Consider the following 18,338-nt stretch of genomic DNA (forward strand, 5'->3'; position numbering starts at 1 on the left):
GGGTGAACTTGCCAAAAGGGCCAAGTCCAACACACAGCTATTCAGAAATTAAAGCAGTGCCGATTGCTATGGCACCACAGTGGTGCAAAATACAACATCCTCAACTGTGGATGTAAACAGATTCATGTTCTTCACTAACACCCAGGGACAGAACCACAACCATTTGTTTTTACTCTGGGCTCTAGTGGATGACTTCAAAGGAGCTATCAGTATAAGAGCCGGCACAAAGAATAGGCTTAGATATTTACAGGGTTAACTACTTAGTGAAGATAGAGATACTAACCTTGGGCATGTATGCTGGACCTGTCCAAAAAGCCCAGAGCCCCTCCTTTGTGATTGGTTAACTACTTAGTGACCATAAAAGGTGAGTGATGGGAGGAATCCATCACTCAACCTCCCTTCGTGGACAAGATAGCTCTGCTCTGTGAAAGGAGAATGTCTCTTTCTGCAGGTGGAATATATCTAACTACCAAAAGTTGGTGAAGCTAAGCCAGAGCGCTGAGGATCAGTGAGTAACTAGGGCTTTCCCTGAGCTTCAGAACTCAGCACGGGGTAAAGCATACACAAACATCCAGTCCAGTCCAGAATCAAGAATTCCTCAACAAGTCATTCAAAAAATTAAAATGAACACATCTGGAGTTTAGGTGGTTCGCAAAGGCTTCTATGAGGTCATTTCTAGGCCTTAAAAACGGGCATAAAGACTGAAGGATTTCTTCATAATGTGATAGGCAGAGAATTTTCAAGACCTTGAATGTAGGAAGACAGCAGGAACAACGACCACAAGCCAGCAAAATTGAGTGGACTCCTGCCTCCTATTTCCTGATGTAGTGGAAAGACTTCAAGGCCAAAAGAATTATCATCAGTTCCAACCGGTTTGATGTTCAGAGATATACATGACCTGACCCATTAAGCACAGATTGGAAGTTCCCTGGCGTGTGCCCACCACCCACACCCTGAAGACTAGATGATGGCCTCAAGCTGGAGACGGGGCAGCAGGAGTCACCATTCCATCAAGAGGACAAGAGCATGCCACAACATTCCAAGATCAGAACTAAAGATGTACGAACCAGGAGTCTCCTCAACTATACTGGGTAACAAAGCATATGCTATAGCCAAAAGATCACCACCAGGTCCAATGCCTTAGCAAACGCCCAAAGTGCTGCACTAAGACCAAATAGTATTGCAAGGGGGGTGAACTAAAAAGGAGGAAGAAAGGTGAAAAGGAAATCACTTCTAAGCAATGATCCAAGGAAACAAAACATTTATTTTTAAACAAGGAAACTATAACATAGTTTTCTAAAACTTCTTTTTGAGGTCTAGGTGATCTTTAATATAATAGAGGTAAAGAGAGAAACCATGCACTGGCATCAGTGATCCATGGAATAAAGTAGAAAAGTGAATACGAACATTCAAGAGTTTGGTATATCACCTCATGACTAGGTTATTAGCATATTCACAGGTTTTGCAAAGTCAAACCCACAGACAAACATTCAATTCCAAATGTATCTACCAGAAATGTTTAAATATACAGTCCTGTATATAATGTTACATATTGCTGTACAATTTCGTATATATAGATGTTACAGCATGCATTAAGGATGCATACATTGCTATAGTTATCTGCATCAATTCTCCTAAGCCTAGGGGAAGACATGCAACTCTTTGTCAATATTGAGGCCCTGTTCAACCGTCCTCAATTGTATAATCCAATTGGTTTCTTAATCTGAGTGTTCTGTCTCCCCGCCTTGTGAAGGTTTAACACATTAAATTCCATGAAAACTGATATGGACTAACTCATTGCTTTTGTGAACCTTGTTGTAATCTGTTGCATTTGTGACCTTATTTATATAGCTAGCACAATAAGACCGCTCAAAGAAAGGATACACAAGCGTGTCAGAGCGATAAGAAACAATACTCTATACCATCCGATTGCCACACATTACAATAAGGTTAACAAAAGCAATGAGTTAGTCAATATCAGTTTTCATGGAATTTAATGCTGTTAAACCCTAACCAAAACTTCCGAATTCTTAAGCGGGGATTCAGATGACTCCCTCGTGTATATGGCATTAGTCCTACCCCGGATACGGCAGAGCATGTGACTTTCAACCACGTGGATTACTACAATGCTGGTTCTTATTCCCCTTTTTTTCCCTTTGTGCCTTGTTATCTATTGGCCCAACATTGTATTATTGAAGATTTGCGTTCTATTCTCATGTTTTTTATATTCAACTGAAAGTGTGCCTGTGGTCTACGCTCTTCTTCTTGTCTCATTGAATTAGTGGACCCACAAGCTCATTACTGGGTTTAAGCTCAATACTCTTTTTTTGTCTTATTATGTAATGGAGCCACTCGCTCTTTATTGGTTATATCTGCCTATTATTAATATACTTAGCCATGTCTAAACAGTTCTGTTTTTAAACCGAATGACATTTTTTCACCCTTAATAGAATAGCAGCACCCTCTTATATGAACTCTGGAAGTAATAATATACTCTGCTTAAGTCTTTAATTTTATTCTGTTTGAATAGTTGGCACACAATACATTTACCATGGATTTCCAAAAGATTCTGGGGGCAAGTGCCTGTAACTTTAGCTTCCACAATGGGCCCTGGTCCCAAGTTTTGGGAGGTGTGGTGAATCTCATGCACACTCCCCCACTGTGATTGCTAATCTGATAGACAAAAATGGTTTCATCTTTGCAGATTATACTTTATGAGTTAGTCCAGTATTGGGAAAACCATCTTTCATACATCGTTCCAGAAGGGACTCTAGAAATAGTTTGGATCGTTTTTCTTAGGTATGCTTTACTTCTATACTTCATCATTACTTTTGGTGGCAGCTCTGATAAGGGCACTTTTTACTTACCATCTAGCATGGTCTCACTTGCATGGTTGCTACTCCCTGCACCATAGCGTATTCAATGAGTGTTTGTATATATACAAACTGGGTGTTGTTTCACTTTGGATTATCACAATGCCTAGAATGAAATATGGACAACCTGTTTTGGATCTATTTGACGGGGGAACAAATGAAGGAAAGGCGCAGAAAGAGTGGATAAGAGCCGTTTGTTGAAGTCATGGTTTTCTGCAAGCGAGACTGAATAAGAGGAAGAAAGAGGGAGGCAGCTGCCAGCAGCAGAGCAGAAGATGTGAACACTGTAGGGATGTGGGCAGTGTGAAATAACCCTAAGCCAAGCTCATAGAAATCTCAACTGGCCCTCCACACTCCAACGCACACCTCAGCTGCTATATCAGCCAAATGCCAAGCCCGCATACCCATATGCCCGTCCCACATTCAGGTCTTACCTGAATAGTCTAACCAATCAGTATGCGTTTTAGTTTCTATTTCTCCTCTAAAATCATCTTAATTATGAACACTCAGAATCCTACGTCTGGTATGATCCTTTCTACATCCTTCTAGTTTATTCCTCTGCCTCACTGTGCCCACTTTACGTCCTTTTCCATGCACATTTTCAGTGAATCCTATTCCCATATTCGTGTACTCCCTCCAATACCTTCAACCTTCAGATTATCAAGCACCTCTCTTAATCTTTTAGTCAATTGCTGTCTTTCCTATCCTTCCCCTAGCCTTCTTTCTCCTTCTCTCTATCTTTCCCTTCTCCTCCTTTCCTTCACCTCTGTCCCATTCCCTCTATTCACCCCTCTTGAAATTGGTATGCTCTTCAGTTGGCACACCCTATAATTCACCTTCGATGACCACTTCAGATCCTTATAATCTAGATATTACTAACTTCCCCTAACCGAACTACCATAATATAAATGTCTCAACATCCATACCACATCCCATTATGACCATCCCTACGTTTAATGTCTCTGCATCAATTAAGATGGTCAAACCTCCTACCATACTAGCTACACTTACCCCCTGGAGCATTACTGGTATTACACATGAATGTTGCTCCTCCATTCTCTGGTGACTGCCTGTCCCAGATCTGTCAGACGCATCATAGTCCTCCGTGCCTACATACTTGACGCATGATTAACAAGTCCGAATGTAAATCGACTCTAGAATGTCACTTCCCCTGTTTGCTCCTTCTCTCCCCTCTTAGACTCAGGTTCTAGCGCCGGGACACCCCTTCGGGGGTAGCTGTGCGCTTTATAAGCTACATAAAAAAAAAAATAAAAAAAATGTGGTCAGCATCCTTATTCACCTCCACTGCTGCTCCTTGCCTACTGCTTACTTGCAATACTACCAAATACCTAATCAACACCATCTGCAGGAAAAAGTTTGTCTTGTGCAGTGACCTCCTCCTAGTCCACCTCGGGCATCACTCATTCTGCCTCTAATTTCACTGTCCGTGACCTCATTCTACCCTTCTACGAGGAGTACATCGACACTATGGGCAATGCACCTTCCTGTGAAGATTTCTCCGATTTCTTTAAACAAAAAACCGACAACATCAGGAGCGATCTCCTCATTGACGCAAGCCTCTACTCCAAACACCACTGCATAACACCCAATGAACCAAAAAACAATGCGACTTGGTCATCCTTTGTCACGTACTCTGAAGAAGAAATTGACAGTCTACTCAGCACCCTGAAACCATCCAATCACCTCAATGACCCTCTTCCTGCTAACGCTGTAAAAGGCTTCACCCCTTTGCTCCTCCCACTCTGGACTAAAATTATCAATAGCTCACTGCACAAGGAACCATCCCTGACTCCCTCAAAGTTGGTCAAGTTACACCTTTACTAAAGAAACCAACAGCAGACCCCACTGATCTAAACAACTACCGTCCTATTACCAACATTCCCACTCTCGCCAAACTGTTGGAAAAATGCGTCCAACTTCAATTGACAAAGCACATAGAACAGTTCGATCTCCTCAACCCTCATCAATCAGGCTTCCGAGCAGGGCACAGTACCGAAACGGCTATGACTCACATAATTGACGACGCCCTCCAAATTTTAGATCACAATGATACCCGCCTCCTCATCCTTCTTGATCTCTCTTCAGCATTCAACACTGTGAAACATGAGAACCTACTCGAACTCTTAAAAATAAGAATGGGTCTTTCTGGGACTGTCCTTCAGTGGTTCACCTCAACAGGTCTCAGAAATTCAAGAGCAACAACTTGATGTCCTCCCCAGTACCTGTATCGTTAGGTGTCCCTCAAGGCCTATCCCCTACTTTGTTCAACCTAGTAATGGTACCTCTCACCACCTTGCTACAAGCATCCAATGTACACTTTCACATGTACGCCGATGACACTCAACTATATCTCAGACTACAATACCCCAAAGACATCATGCATCTGAACTCAACGATCAGAAGCACCCAATCCTGGCTGGCTGATAACCACCTCAAACTCAATGCTATGAAAACTGAGTTCCTTCTGATTTCACCTCCCGCGAAAATCTCTACCACTCAAACCTGGCTTAAACACATAACTGCACTCAATGTCCAACCAACCATCGTGGATTCAGCTAAATCTTTAGGCATAACACTTGACGCCAATCTCAACATGCAGCAGCATATCAGCAAGGCAACTAAGGGAGCGCACTTTCAAATAAATACCTTGAGGAAACTTAAACCCTTCCTCCCAGCCAAAGACTTCCGAACTGCAGTACAAGCACTAATCATCCCTCGCATAGACTACGGCAGCATCGCTCTCTGCGGTCTCCCCCTAACTACAACTGCACTCCTAAGAGCCTCACTAAACGCGGCAGCGAGACTCATCACTGGATCAAAAAAACACTCACATATCTCCCCTGACTTTAAATCCCTGAACTGGCTGCCCTTTGAAGCCAGAATACATCTGAAAATTGCTTGCTCAACGCACAAGGCTATTCACCTGAACTCACCTGGCTACCTCACTCAGAAGCTGACAATTTCCGGCGGCTCCAGAACCACCAGAAGCACAGAAAATCTTCTGCTGAAGCCTCGAAGATTCCGCAAGGAAAGAACTTCCAAACGCTCCTTCTCAGGAATGGCGCCTAGGATCTGGAACTCACTCCCTCCTGAAACCAGGCTCATCTCCTCCACTTTCCTTTTTAAAAAAGAAGTTAAAGCTATCCTCATGGCTAAATTCACTTGAACTACTACTTTTGATTTTTTAAGACTCTGTGTCGATCTGTACTCTTGTTTGATCCATTTACACATGTTTTACCTGTATTATCGACCTTACCCGATTGATCATACTCCCTCCCATTTGTTTTATTTGCTTTGCTCCCTCGTGTACCCACCCTTCCTCTTACCCCTCGTCTATGTAAAGCGCTCTGTTATCTGCAAAGATCTTGTTCGCGCTATATAAAACTTTCAAAATAAATAAATAAATAAACTGATGCAAAATCTCCATGCCTTTCTGTGTGTATATACCACTGGGATGTACGGCTTTGTGTTTAACAACAGGGTGCAACTGGTGATGGGAACATCGTCACAGATTCTAGCAGAAAAACAACTGTGCTTTTAATATCAGTGCTATATAATCTTGCGGCCTTGAAAAAGTCCAGGAGGATGAAACACGTGTCAGTTGGGTTGTTTTGGACACACACTGTATGAAAACTTATCTTCAAGTAAAAACGCTGTGGAAGAATCTGACTCTTGTGGATCGGATCAATTCAACATAACTTTATCAGGAAGAGACTTACTGGACTGTGTGTGCTGAGTGCATTATTTTCTATTGATATAGCCTTTGCATTTTGTTTTCACTGTGCGGCTGATTTGCACCGAAGGTGGATCGGTGCGCAGCACGGTAGCACCATCATATGCTGAAACAATGGACACTGTTTTTTCAATATAACCACGACTTTGTGAAAGATGTGCAGTCACTAGGGCTTAGTCACCGATGTTTTTAACGACATCACTGATAGGTTCTGGACCTTAGCTTTGCACTGGACAGGCCTAGGACTTAGCGCGCTTGCCACATTAGCATGCTAGCTGGGCCTACAAAAAGGCAGGATACACGTTTTTCATGCAGTCGCATCACTCAGAGCAGGGACACGCACCCGTATCCCATACAGGAGACAGTCACATTTGAACAAGAACACATTTAATTTCAATATTTAATTAAAGACACCACAGTAATTGTTTACAAGCATTTAAAACATCTGGCATCCAACATTGATCAAGAGAAAATCAGAATGGCCACAAAACATGGAATTTTGAGGATGTAGCAGCATCCCCTGTGACCCAGTAACCTGGGCATTAAACCAGATAGACTGTTCAGTTGCAAGGATATAATTGGCAGGCCAGTAAACAACCACAAATGTAAGTGCAAAATGGCTACTAGAGCACAGCACGGGTACAGTGATCATCCTACAGGTACAGATATAGGCTAGAAAAGCAAGCAACAGGTACTTACGAATCAGCCAAACTAGATCAGTTTTGGGATTCAACACTGTAAGAACCAGGAAATATTTGGAAACCGCTAAAAGTATATTATGAATACATAATGTTATTTTACCTGGTTATCCAACTTCAGCTGACGGATTTTATTCTGTTCGTCATCAAGAACACTACAAAAAAAGGCAAACAATTGGTTACCATTTGTCTCTTGCGATGCTTCAAACTCGCCTTCAAACAGGCTATTGTTATGCAAGATATCAGGCTTTTTAAAGGACTGCGACAGTCCTGAGCATTTCAAGCTACATACCGACACTAGTTAGGGCATTAAAAAAACCTCTATAACAATTAAACTATCTGATATCAAACGTGATAACATCAAGTATTTAATAGTGCCAATTTTGGAACGTTATGTTTTACAGGGATTTCAATAAAGGTCTCTTGGAATACAACATTGAGCGTTATTAGTATAACCAGGGCTTCCCCAAGTTGAGGAGTAAGTCGTACCCACACAGCAGCAGCTTCTCCAAACTGTAGCGATAGGGATTCTTTTAATTTCTGGTTTGTCACTCATTACAAGAAACAATGACTTCACAGCTAAGAAGCAAGAAGGCATCAGTGCAGCAGCGGCAGGTAAGAGCAGTGGGCCGGCTTGGGGGGGCGGGGAGGGAATTTCGAGAGACTACCACAAGGGAAACTTAAATGATTTTCCCACGTAGTCGTCTCTCAAACCCTCCCACCCCCCAGCCGGCCCCTCTGCCCCACCACTCTTAGCTGCATCAGTGTCATGACCACTGTAACGAAGACATTTCTCAGATAGGAGATAGCACATGTTAATTTTAGCCTGATATACAGGTGCCAAAATCCTTCTTCCCTATATCCAAATTATGGAAGTATGCATGATTGATATGGTCACTCCACCCTATTAAACACCTTTTCTTAATCAGTAGGGAGAAGGGCTTATTTAGTTTGAAATTTGTGTTTTTTTTATTACAGGCATTATTCTTCTGAGGTCGTTAGTGAATCACCTTTCTTTTGAACTACATCTGTTATAATGTTTCACCAGAATATTCAAGTGTAAGTTAAGTAGTGCACTTGGGTGATAGCTACTACACTGGGCTGTGTCCTTGGCATGCCGGGTGGGTCTTTTTTTAAGGGTTCTGGTTGAGATGTGCATGTTTCCCTATCTAAGCCATCATCTTCCTGATCTCTTCCCTCTGCGTGACACATTGTTAACAATTCAGTGGGCTACAACCCTATCACAGCACACCATTAGTTATTTTCACTGTCACTCTCATTTGCAATCCTTTGATTGGTTAACTCCTGTAGGCTTCCCTTCCTTTTTTTATTTTTTATTTTATGAGTGTTTCAGTATCATTCCTCAACATACAATTTGCTTTCCTAGTTTTAACACAGGCATACGGCTTATTTGTGTTGCTTTCAATCGATCTGCCGTCTCTATTCACGCTTTAGTTACCTTCAGAAAACAGCTTAAAACCTGGATATTCGATAAGTAATTCTCCACCCTTCCTCAAGCGCCTTGAGACCCTCTGGGTATGTAGTGCGCTATATAAATAACTTGACTTGACTTGACTTACAGCCACAACTTAACTACAAAGCTGCAAGTTCTCCAAAACGCAGCTACTAGTCTACTTCCGAATTTTCCAATCAGAACGCGGATGTCCTCACATCTGCGAGCTCTCCACTGGCTCCCCATTAAGAGAATGATATTGTTCAAAGCACTAGTTTTTAAACAGGAGCAGCTTATTTTAGATTATGAATTAGCTTTTACTGCCCACAAAAAGCCAGAGATCGGTCATTACACAGTTGGTGGCAGTGCCCAAAATAAGAAAGGCCAGAAAAGGAGGAATGTCACTGACCTACCTAGGGGCTGTAGCAAGGAATATGATCCCTCTGGAACTTTGAGCCACCAGAGACAGTACATTTTTAAAACAGTTGAAAACTTGGCTTTTTTAGCAGGATTAGTGATGGTTTTAGATCTTCAGACTTTTTTCCACACGCCGGAACACTCTTAGCCACTCTACGCTACTCCACCCCACTCTATGCTACTCACCACTCTATGCCATGCTGCTAGACAACATGGCTAAAGGACATTGGCAAAGCCAATAGCTCAAAGCCAACAGCTCGGACATGGGCAAGACCGATTAGCTTTGCCTTGTTTTTCAATAAAATGGCTTTTGACCATACTTCACAGGTTCGCTGGCCCTTCATTTTTGTTCTTCTACATCTCTATACGCTATCTACTTCAGTTTCATTCCTACAAATGTTTTTGCATTTCTTCTGTAGAATTAAAGGACTTACTACTATTAAAATGAATTGTCACAGGCGTTTAACAATAGCTTTCCTCTCCTTTTTTTAGGCTGGTTATTAAGAGACTTTCTATGCCGAATGCCAGTTCACAGACAGCTGACAACAAGAAAGCGCTAGGTGCAGAATACAAATATTCAGGAGGACTATTGGCAACATACACAGCAACATGCACCATATTGTGCCACATCTAAACTGCTGAATCTAAGTTTACGGTATGGCTTATTAGTAGAGAAAACATGATTCAATATTATGGAAGGTAATGGAACATCTCTGTCTCATGGGATCCCTATATTCATACATCCACAGAGGCCAGATGAAGACTAGATGCTGGATCATTCGCTCTTTCTAGTTATTGAGGCAGCTGACAGTTCCCAAGTGTGGCCGGCTCAACGAGCTGCTTTTGTTGTTGTTGCTGTTTTCACATAACACTCAACCCGAGGGCATTGGGAGCGCTTCACATTAGCACTGCTTACATTACACTAGAATGGATCAAATTCATTTTTAGGTCTGGCATAGCAAGACCGGTTTTATTTTATGTGTTTATTTATAGAGTGTGACCTTGACCCGTTAGGGTATCTGAGAGCTTTACAGGAGAGCAAAGCAAAATACAGACAGACTTAGAATCAGCCAGTTACAGCTCGAGTAGTAAGGGGGAGGGGTGCCAGATACATAAGGTAAAGAAGAGCACGTATTTACAGTTTACATAACAAGTTACTCAAAGCGAGATACCATATTTACAGAATACGATTACAACTATTCAAACCAGGTCCCAAGTTTCTGATGGGGTGACCAGGTAGTCAGAGGGAGGTAGTTAACAGCCACAGAAGTGGTTAAGGCAATATTAGGCGAGAAATTTGCCCATAAGGAAGGTTTTGGCATCCTTTTTGAAGCGAGTCAGTTAGGGGATTTGGTTCCTCCGGAGACCACAAGTTTCTGTGTCAGATATGCAGTGGAGTTAGAGTGTAAAGCTTTGTGCGTCGTGCATGCTAGTTTGAGCTGTATTCTTGCCTCCAGGGGAAGCCAGTTGAGAGCCTGTTGATTGTACTAAATTTATATATGTATAATATACTTATTTAAAGAGGCTTTCAGTTAGCTCACAGGTCTGCTGTTGTGTTATTCACATACTGTTTCTACCCGCTACAGCATAGGGCAGTGGGTCAGCCTACTTAAACCACTGGCTAACTTCACTTTAAGTAACTACATTTGCTTTCACAAGGATCACATCCACACACAAGGTAGTTCCCTTCATTGCCAGTGTTTTTGTTTTTACGAGTAATACTTTAGTGTTGCCTTTATGTTTAGATCCTGATGTGATAGCAGGATGCTTTCTACCAGCAGCTTAGGGCACACTCCAGCTTTATCAGTTCCTGTCCAGTAAACTCGTTGTGAGGGGCCTTTATCTGACTGCTGCTATTACACACCATACCAGATTATATCCATTTGAAACTGTTCTTTATGAATGTATCCTCCTAGTAAGCATGCAATGAAGTGTGTTTATAACTGCACTTTATGTATTTTGAAGATCACAGTTCTACTTCTAAAACAATTTAGGCTTTATAACCTGCTTGTATATCTTTCTAGTTTGTTTTCAGTGCTCTTGTACTTCGTTCTTATAGAGACATTTAAATATTAAATTACTAATGGAAACAGTGTCATTTATTCCAGTTTTGAGCCACATCTATCTATCTATATAACTCAGAGTACTAGTCTTTTTTGTTTTTCTATCTGTTTGCTTGTCTACCTGCGTATCTACCAGTCTGTCAATTAACCTGTCCCAATCTCTACTTGTCTATCTACCCATCTACCTGTCTGTCAAGCTCTCTTTATTAATTTACTTATCTATATATCTATCTTTTGCAACTCTAGCACTATATCTTTACAAACCTGTCTATATCGATCTATTGATGTATCTATTGATCTACCCTTGAAATTCTTTTTCTCGCTCTTTGCAAATAGATCTATGCAACTCTATCAATCTACTTGTTTGTAGATCGATTAATGCAATTCTATTTTTTCTGCAATTTTCTGTCCTATCTCGATCTAAGCAAACCTGTCCATCTTTGCAAATGTATCTATCTTTGCAACTCTACTGGTCTACCTGTTTGCATATCAGTGCCAATCTTTCTATTTATCCAATGTTGTCTTATCATTATCTGCATCTATCTAGGCAACCCTCTCCAACTATGCAACCCTAGCTGTCTAACAACCATCTATCATTTTATCCATCAATACAATACAATCCACCTGTCTTTGCAAGGCTTTCTATTCATCTATTTTTCCCAACTCACCCTATTTGTAGTAAGGTTTTACAAGAACATATTACATTATAGCATTAGCAAAGATAAGAGGCTGGCAGCCAATGCCAAACCGATAGCTTTGTTTTAGGTCTAGTGTTAGCAAAGACCTTTTGATTTAGCTAAAATTGTGTATAAACATGGAAGTTATAGGGATTTTCAGACATACATCATTCATTAGTCTGTGATTGTATCCTACGCCGACGACACCCTGCTCATCCTCTCACGTAGAATCCCAAAGACACCAGACTCTCCTTCCAGGAAGGAATGGAAAAAGTGGCAGCCTGGATGAAAGACAGCTGCTTGAAGCTCAACTCAGAGAAGACCGAGATCCTCATCCTCGGATCCTGCACCTCCGCCTGGGACAACACCTGATGGCCCTGCTCCCTCGGGAGCCCACCCACCCCTACACACCACGCTCGGAACCTCAGCATCATACTCAACTCCCCCCTCTCCATGAACCGCCAGATCAACGCCATCGCCTCAACTAGTTTCAACTGCCTTTGCAGCCTCCGCAAGACCTTCAAATGGATCCCGCTGGAGTGCAGAAGGACCTTCACCCACTCCCTCATAACCAGCAGACTGGACTACAGCAACGCCCTCCACGCCATAATCTGCAGAACCCTCCTACACAAACTCCAAACCATCCAGAACGCTGCAGCCAGACTCATCCTCGGGACACCGCGGCACGAACACATGACCCATCACCTACGAGTCCTCCACTGGCTTCCCGTCGAGAAGAGGGTCACCTTCAAACTCCTCACCAACACCTACAAATTCCTCAACATCGGACTCAAATACCTCAACGAGAGAGTATCCTTTCACGTACCCAAGAAAAATCTCTGCTCCGCCGACCTCGCCCTGGCAGAGGTTCCCCGCATCCACAGAAACAGAACGGGCGGGAGATCTTTCTCCTACATCGCAGCCAGGACCTGGAACAAGCTCCCTGTGAACATCAGGAAGGACCTCAAGACCTGGCTCTTCGACTGAGCCAGAGCCGCTCACCCCTCCCCAGCGCCTTGAGACCCTCACGGGTGAGTAGCTTGCTATATAAGCCCCTGATTGATTGATTCATTGTGTCACATACTTGTCTTCCTTCTACTCTAGCATGCATCACTGGGCAATGATCAGCCCACTTCAGCCATTGGCTGACTTCACAGTGAGTCACAGCCAGTACATCAATAAAGTAGTTTCCTTCAGTGCCAGGGACTACTATTTTTTTTTTTAACAGAGTTTCATATAGCGCGCACTTGACCCAAATCGGATATCAGAGCGATTTACATAGCACCAGTTTTTTTTTTTTAGGTATTGTAATGTGCGCTTTTTGGAGACCAAAATGGTAGAGTTACTTACCTTCGGCAATGATATATCTGGTGAAGACATAGTCTAGCCGCAGATTCCTTAACTTAGAATATCCTCCCAGGCGTCAGACTGGATCCGGAAAATCTTTTTCCAGCAATACCTCTGCCCGCAGGGAGGTGGTGTCGCCCAGCTCCGTTATGACGTCGCCCACGGACGTGATGTCAGTGGAGCCATATAAGCCCCTCCCATTGTGCTGACGTCAGTTTTCTTTCTTCAGCAAACTTTTCTGCGCCACAACGCGAAGCCATGACAAAAACTGCGATAGCATAGGAACAGTGTGTGGAAAATTTTTTTTTAAAAAATTTAAAAAAAGAGTAATTTTTTTATAAAGATAACCCAAAGTAAGTTGAAAAAGCACCCAGCACCAGGAAGGACTGGCGGGAACTCACATAGCCCGTGCTGCGAGCAAGGACCTAACAAAGCGTCAAGCTGCGCCTCATGTTGTGGGGCTAACAGCTGCAGCACAAAGGATACGACAATGCAGACACAAATGATCTCCACAGGAGTGAAGGTAAAAGAACTACACCATTGAAGAAACATGTTGTCAGACAAGTGATTAGAAGTGAACGACTGCCAGAAGTTCACTGCACACACCCTCCTGGGATGGAGGGACTGCAGTACCAAAGAGAACCCAACCCAACCAACTGTCATAGAAAGAAGGAGGCACAGGCGGGGGCGGTGGGAGGGAAGTTAAAACAAAATAACTCCTCATGCGAAGAACACAGGTGGGATCAACATGAGAAGGCAGTGAAAAGTATAGACCTAAGCCACCAAAAAAATGTGGACGGAGTAGAGAGCCAAATGGCTTTAACGCCGAAGAAAACCCCCTGCAACAACAGAAGGTGCGAGAATGCGAATAGGATAGAGAAGAGGCCGAAGGGCCCCATGCAGAAAAACACACCCTACCCCAGAGTGACGGGTGTGAGCACACATCTGGAAGACCAAGGCCACCAGAAAGAGGGAGGCCAGGTGGAAAGACCCTATATGAAAAGGTCTTCGCAGAGTGGGGAGGATGGGCGGGCGTTAAGGAATCTGTGGCTAGAATGTGTCTCTACCAGATATATCGTTACTGAAGGTAAGTAACTCTTCAATCCGATAAGAAATCTAACTTAGAATAGATACCAAAGCCATACCCTATAGGAGGAGAGTCTGCAAAAAAACCACCAAGTTCCAGGAGAACATATTCGTCAAAAGGCTAACGAAAAAAATGGTGGAAACCGCAATGTCAGGACAACAGGTATCAGACCCAGGACCCACCTTAAGGAGCATGAACATGGCATGGTAAAGACACCAAATCCGACGAGGGACGGTGTGAGATCTCTCTCGCCCAGACATAGACGAAAGGTAAACAGAACTAGAAAGTTCTGTGCCAACATAAGAAACAATGCAGCAAGACCGTCAAAGAAGGATCCAGGCATCGGTCTCTATAACCCAAGAGGAACGAAGTACCAAGTATCAAACCAACATGACAATGGTAGAGCATACTGCCTGAACACACACCATAGTGGAAGCCACAAGAAACAGGGGACAGTCGGTAGACTGTCCACCCAAGAACCGGAGCCGCAGCATGAGCCCTGTGAGTGGAAGAAAAAACACCTTAATGTGTACTGCCTAGGACATGGGACAACAGTGGCAGGGCCGAGCCCAGAGCCTAGTGCCAACAGAGACAGAGGAGCCGCCATTTGAGCAAAACGTCAGGAGTTAGGCATGCAGTTAAACTAGTTAAAAGGCACCACTGTGAGTGGATAGCCTGCAAGGCTATTAACACACAGAGGACACTTTCCCGAAGGAAAGAGTAAGCAGGAATGTCTGACACCAAGGTAAAAAAAACGTAGTCTGTGAGCACCCCAGTGGAGTGTAGAATCCAAGATATACACACAAGATGCAGGAATGTTGACACACGTACGTGGAGTGACCAATTCCTAAATAGGGGAGTAATGCAAGCGGCACCACAGCACCGGTGTGCTGCATAACAGTTAAGAATGCTGAAAAAATAACAGGTCTCCGAGGGGGAACAAACCTGGTCTCCAGTGAGACAGCAGAAACAAACCATAAGACTGCCCTTAAAGGATAGAAAGAAGGCACAGACAGAAGCCTGGCACCAAAGCCTACACCGCCAAAGACAGAGACCGTCTACCAAAATAGAGAACGTCGAGAAGAATACACACACAGTAATGCTACATAAAGAAGCACCTATAAGAGTAAGAACTCACACCCAGAAAAACATCAGGGGTGGAGCACAGAGGCAGAAAGTCATAAACCAGAGTCACTCCTTAAGAACTAAGAATATGCACAGGACAGGAAGTGACAAACCGGACCCTGTGTCCTACAAGAAGCAAGGAACCGGAGACCGTGCCAGGGAAGACCCCCCCAGGGACACATCTCCACCGATAGAAAGGCAAAACGTGCACAGCGAGGTTGTAGGACACGCCAGGGTGACAAAACCCCCTGCGGAGGTGGGGATGTATTACGGACCAACCATAGACAACAAATGGTAACCACTGGAGAGAAACTAATCATATGGATCTCACCAGAGGAGGCATCTTACAACAGTAGGAAGAGTCAGCTTGCGACAAAAGTTCCTGGGCACAGAAGAGTAGCAATATGATTGCCAATAAATACTCCACATAGGGAAAGGCACAACCCTACAAGCTGGTAGGCAGAGGCTCAAAAGAAAGGTAAACGCAGCTTAACCAGCTGTACCAGAATGGTATATCTTTAAGCCGCTCCTGAACATGCTCTGGGAAAACGCCCATCACGCAACCACGCGTGGCGGTGTATGGCAACCGACCTGGCCGTAGTACGACCCACAGTGTCCGTGGTGTCCATAGCAGACCGAACTGAAAAGTGCGCCATATAATGGACATCACTGATTAGGTGGGCCAGATCGGCACAAGAGATCCCCGGCAAGGAGGGGAGGAGCCGGTCAACAGCGTCCCAAAGGGGAAATGTAGCCCGAGCAAATACACACCACGTGTTGAGGGACCGTAGACTGATGCAAACACATCACGACCAAATGGCTCCAACCACCGAGTCTCCCGGTGGGAGGATGCAACGGAACAGGAGTGACAGAGAGAGCTGCCTGAAGCACAAGTCCTCCAGCTCTAAGATGGAGGGTCAAAAAGACGAGGTCAGTGGGAGCCGGCCGATGTGCCACACCACGATCCACGGGGTCCCTCAAGGAGGGCCGCGCCCACATTCCAAGAAGGATGTCTAGGAATGACTCCGCAAAATGTAACAATGGTTCCATGTTCCCCGCGCCCTGGTGGATAATAGCCAACCAGGCTCCGAAGGACTAGAGACTGAGGGTGGCTCCATCCTTAAAATGTCTGCAGCCCTACAAATAGCCCCGACGAACGTCCACTAGCCTCCGTGGCCCCGTGAGGCGGTTGAAAGTAAGTCATCAGTAGGTGATGGACGCAAACTAAACCGGCCACTTAATAGAGGCTCAGCAGCAGGATGAGTAGGCCAATGCTCAACTGGTGCCTGATCTGGAGAGCAGAGAAATGACTCGGGGGGTGGTGAACCCACTGGGACCACATCCTCCACCACTAAGGCTGGAGAAGGTGTCGGCGTCGATCAGCGTCGAGCCGGCGTCAGACACCTTCAGAAAGGGCCCGACTGGCAGAGTGGACCAAGCGTCATCGACCTCCGAAAAGGCCTCGACCGCCCGAGTTGATCCGGCGACCTCCGAAAAGTTCGACCTCTCGAGTCGAGCCGGCATCGGTGACCTCCGAAAAAGGCATTGAGTCGAGCTGGCAACCTTCGAAGATCTTGACGCCTCGAGTCGAGCCGAGCCGGCGCCTGTGACCTCTGAAAAGGTCTCGACTTCAAGAGTCGAGCTGGCGTCAGCAAACTCCGAAAAGGCCTCGACAGCTCGGAGTCAGACCGGCGTAGTAGACTCAACATTTCCAGCGGGAGACTACGCAGAAGCGGTGTCGTGTATCGCGCCGCAGCCACCTCCAGCGATGCCGCAGGGAGCCTCGAAAGACTGTGCGACAGAGCTATGGATGGGCTAAACGTCGTGGGATGCCCCTTCGGGCCGTGTCCAGACGTTGCGGCGACTCTGGTGTCAGAGTCAGGGCACTCGGTTGGAGCCGAGGGTAAACCCGCCTGCGGTGTCCCGACTTGTGTCCCTACCCCCCCCTTTGGGGCCCGGAGGCACGCCAGGGAGCGGGGGGCAATGCTTACCTGAGGTAGGCGAATGACAGCGATGGTGCCGGAACCGGCACCGCCTCGTAGACGACTCCGCTGGCGAAGGAGACCTGCGTTGCGAGGGGTGTGTTCGTGACAGCAGCTTCATGCGGCAAGCGGCGCACTCCATGGGTTATGGTGCTCTCCCAAGCACCATATACAGAGTTCGTGAGGGTCCGTCGCGGACATCTGCCGCAAGCTGGACCGGCACGGTTTGAAGCCCACAAGGGGCATCGAACACACTGTTCCTGGACGCGAAAGGGCGCCTAAAAGGCCTGTAATAAACAATAAGAGGACAGAGGTATTACTTTCCCGGATCCACGTTAGGATGCGGAAAAGAAGAAAAATGACATCAGCAGGCCGGGAGGGGTTTATATGGCTCCACGGACGTCACTTCCATGGACGACGTCACGACGGAGACGGGCGACGCCACCTCCTGGCATGCCGACGTATTGCTGGGAAAATGATTTTCCGAATCCAGTCTGACGCCTGGGCGTTTATTCTAAGTTAAGGAATCTGCTGCTAGATGTCTCTATCAGATATATTTTTACCATTAGCCATTTTTTTAAAGAAAAAGAGACCAACGTATGTACATTTTACGAAGTTGGTACAGTTGTCCAAAGGGTGCTTGGCTTTTACAATCTACTTTGCCGTCTTGTACCTGTGACTATGTGGAAAACATCTCATATTTTATTTGGCATAAGCAGCCATTATGGCTGAGGTGTCTATTTAAATTTCCTTCATAATTCTTTCGTCTTTTCACTCTGCCTGTGCTTTCTATTTTAGTTGACTTACTGACTCGGTTAAAAGCAATGTACATGCTGAGAGTTTGTAGCTGCCAGTACATCTG

The 18,338-nt window shown here is 44.8% G+C and overlaps 1 protein-coding gene across 2 annotated transcripts in view; it reads right to left on the reverse strand.

The window, feature by feature from the left end:
* The window catches only part of TULP3 (TUB like protein 3), a 522,214-nt gene that overhangs the window by 447,411 nt on the left and 56,465 nt on the right, over nt 1–18,338 (reverse strand). For both annotated transcript variants that reach the window (XM_086952811.1, XM_086952812.1), the window contains exon 2: nt 7,429–7,480. In XM_086952811.1, the coding sequence (XP_086808937.1) occupies nt 7,429–7,480 (52 nt within the window). The remainder of the gene's footprint in view (nt 1–7,428; nt 7,481–18,338) is intronic.

The sequence above is a fragment of the Lissotriton vulgaris genome, chromosome 1_2, assembly GCF_964263255.1.
Source record: "Lissotriton vulgaris chromosome 1_2, aLisVul1.2, whole genome shotgun sequence".
In the NCBI taxonomy this organism is placed as follows: domain Eukaryota; kingdom Metazoa; phylum Chordata; class Amphibia; order Caudata; family Salamandridae; genus Lissotriton; species Lissotriton vulgaris.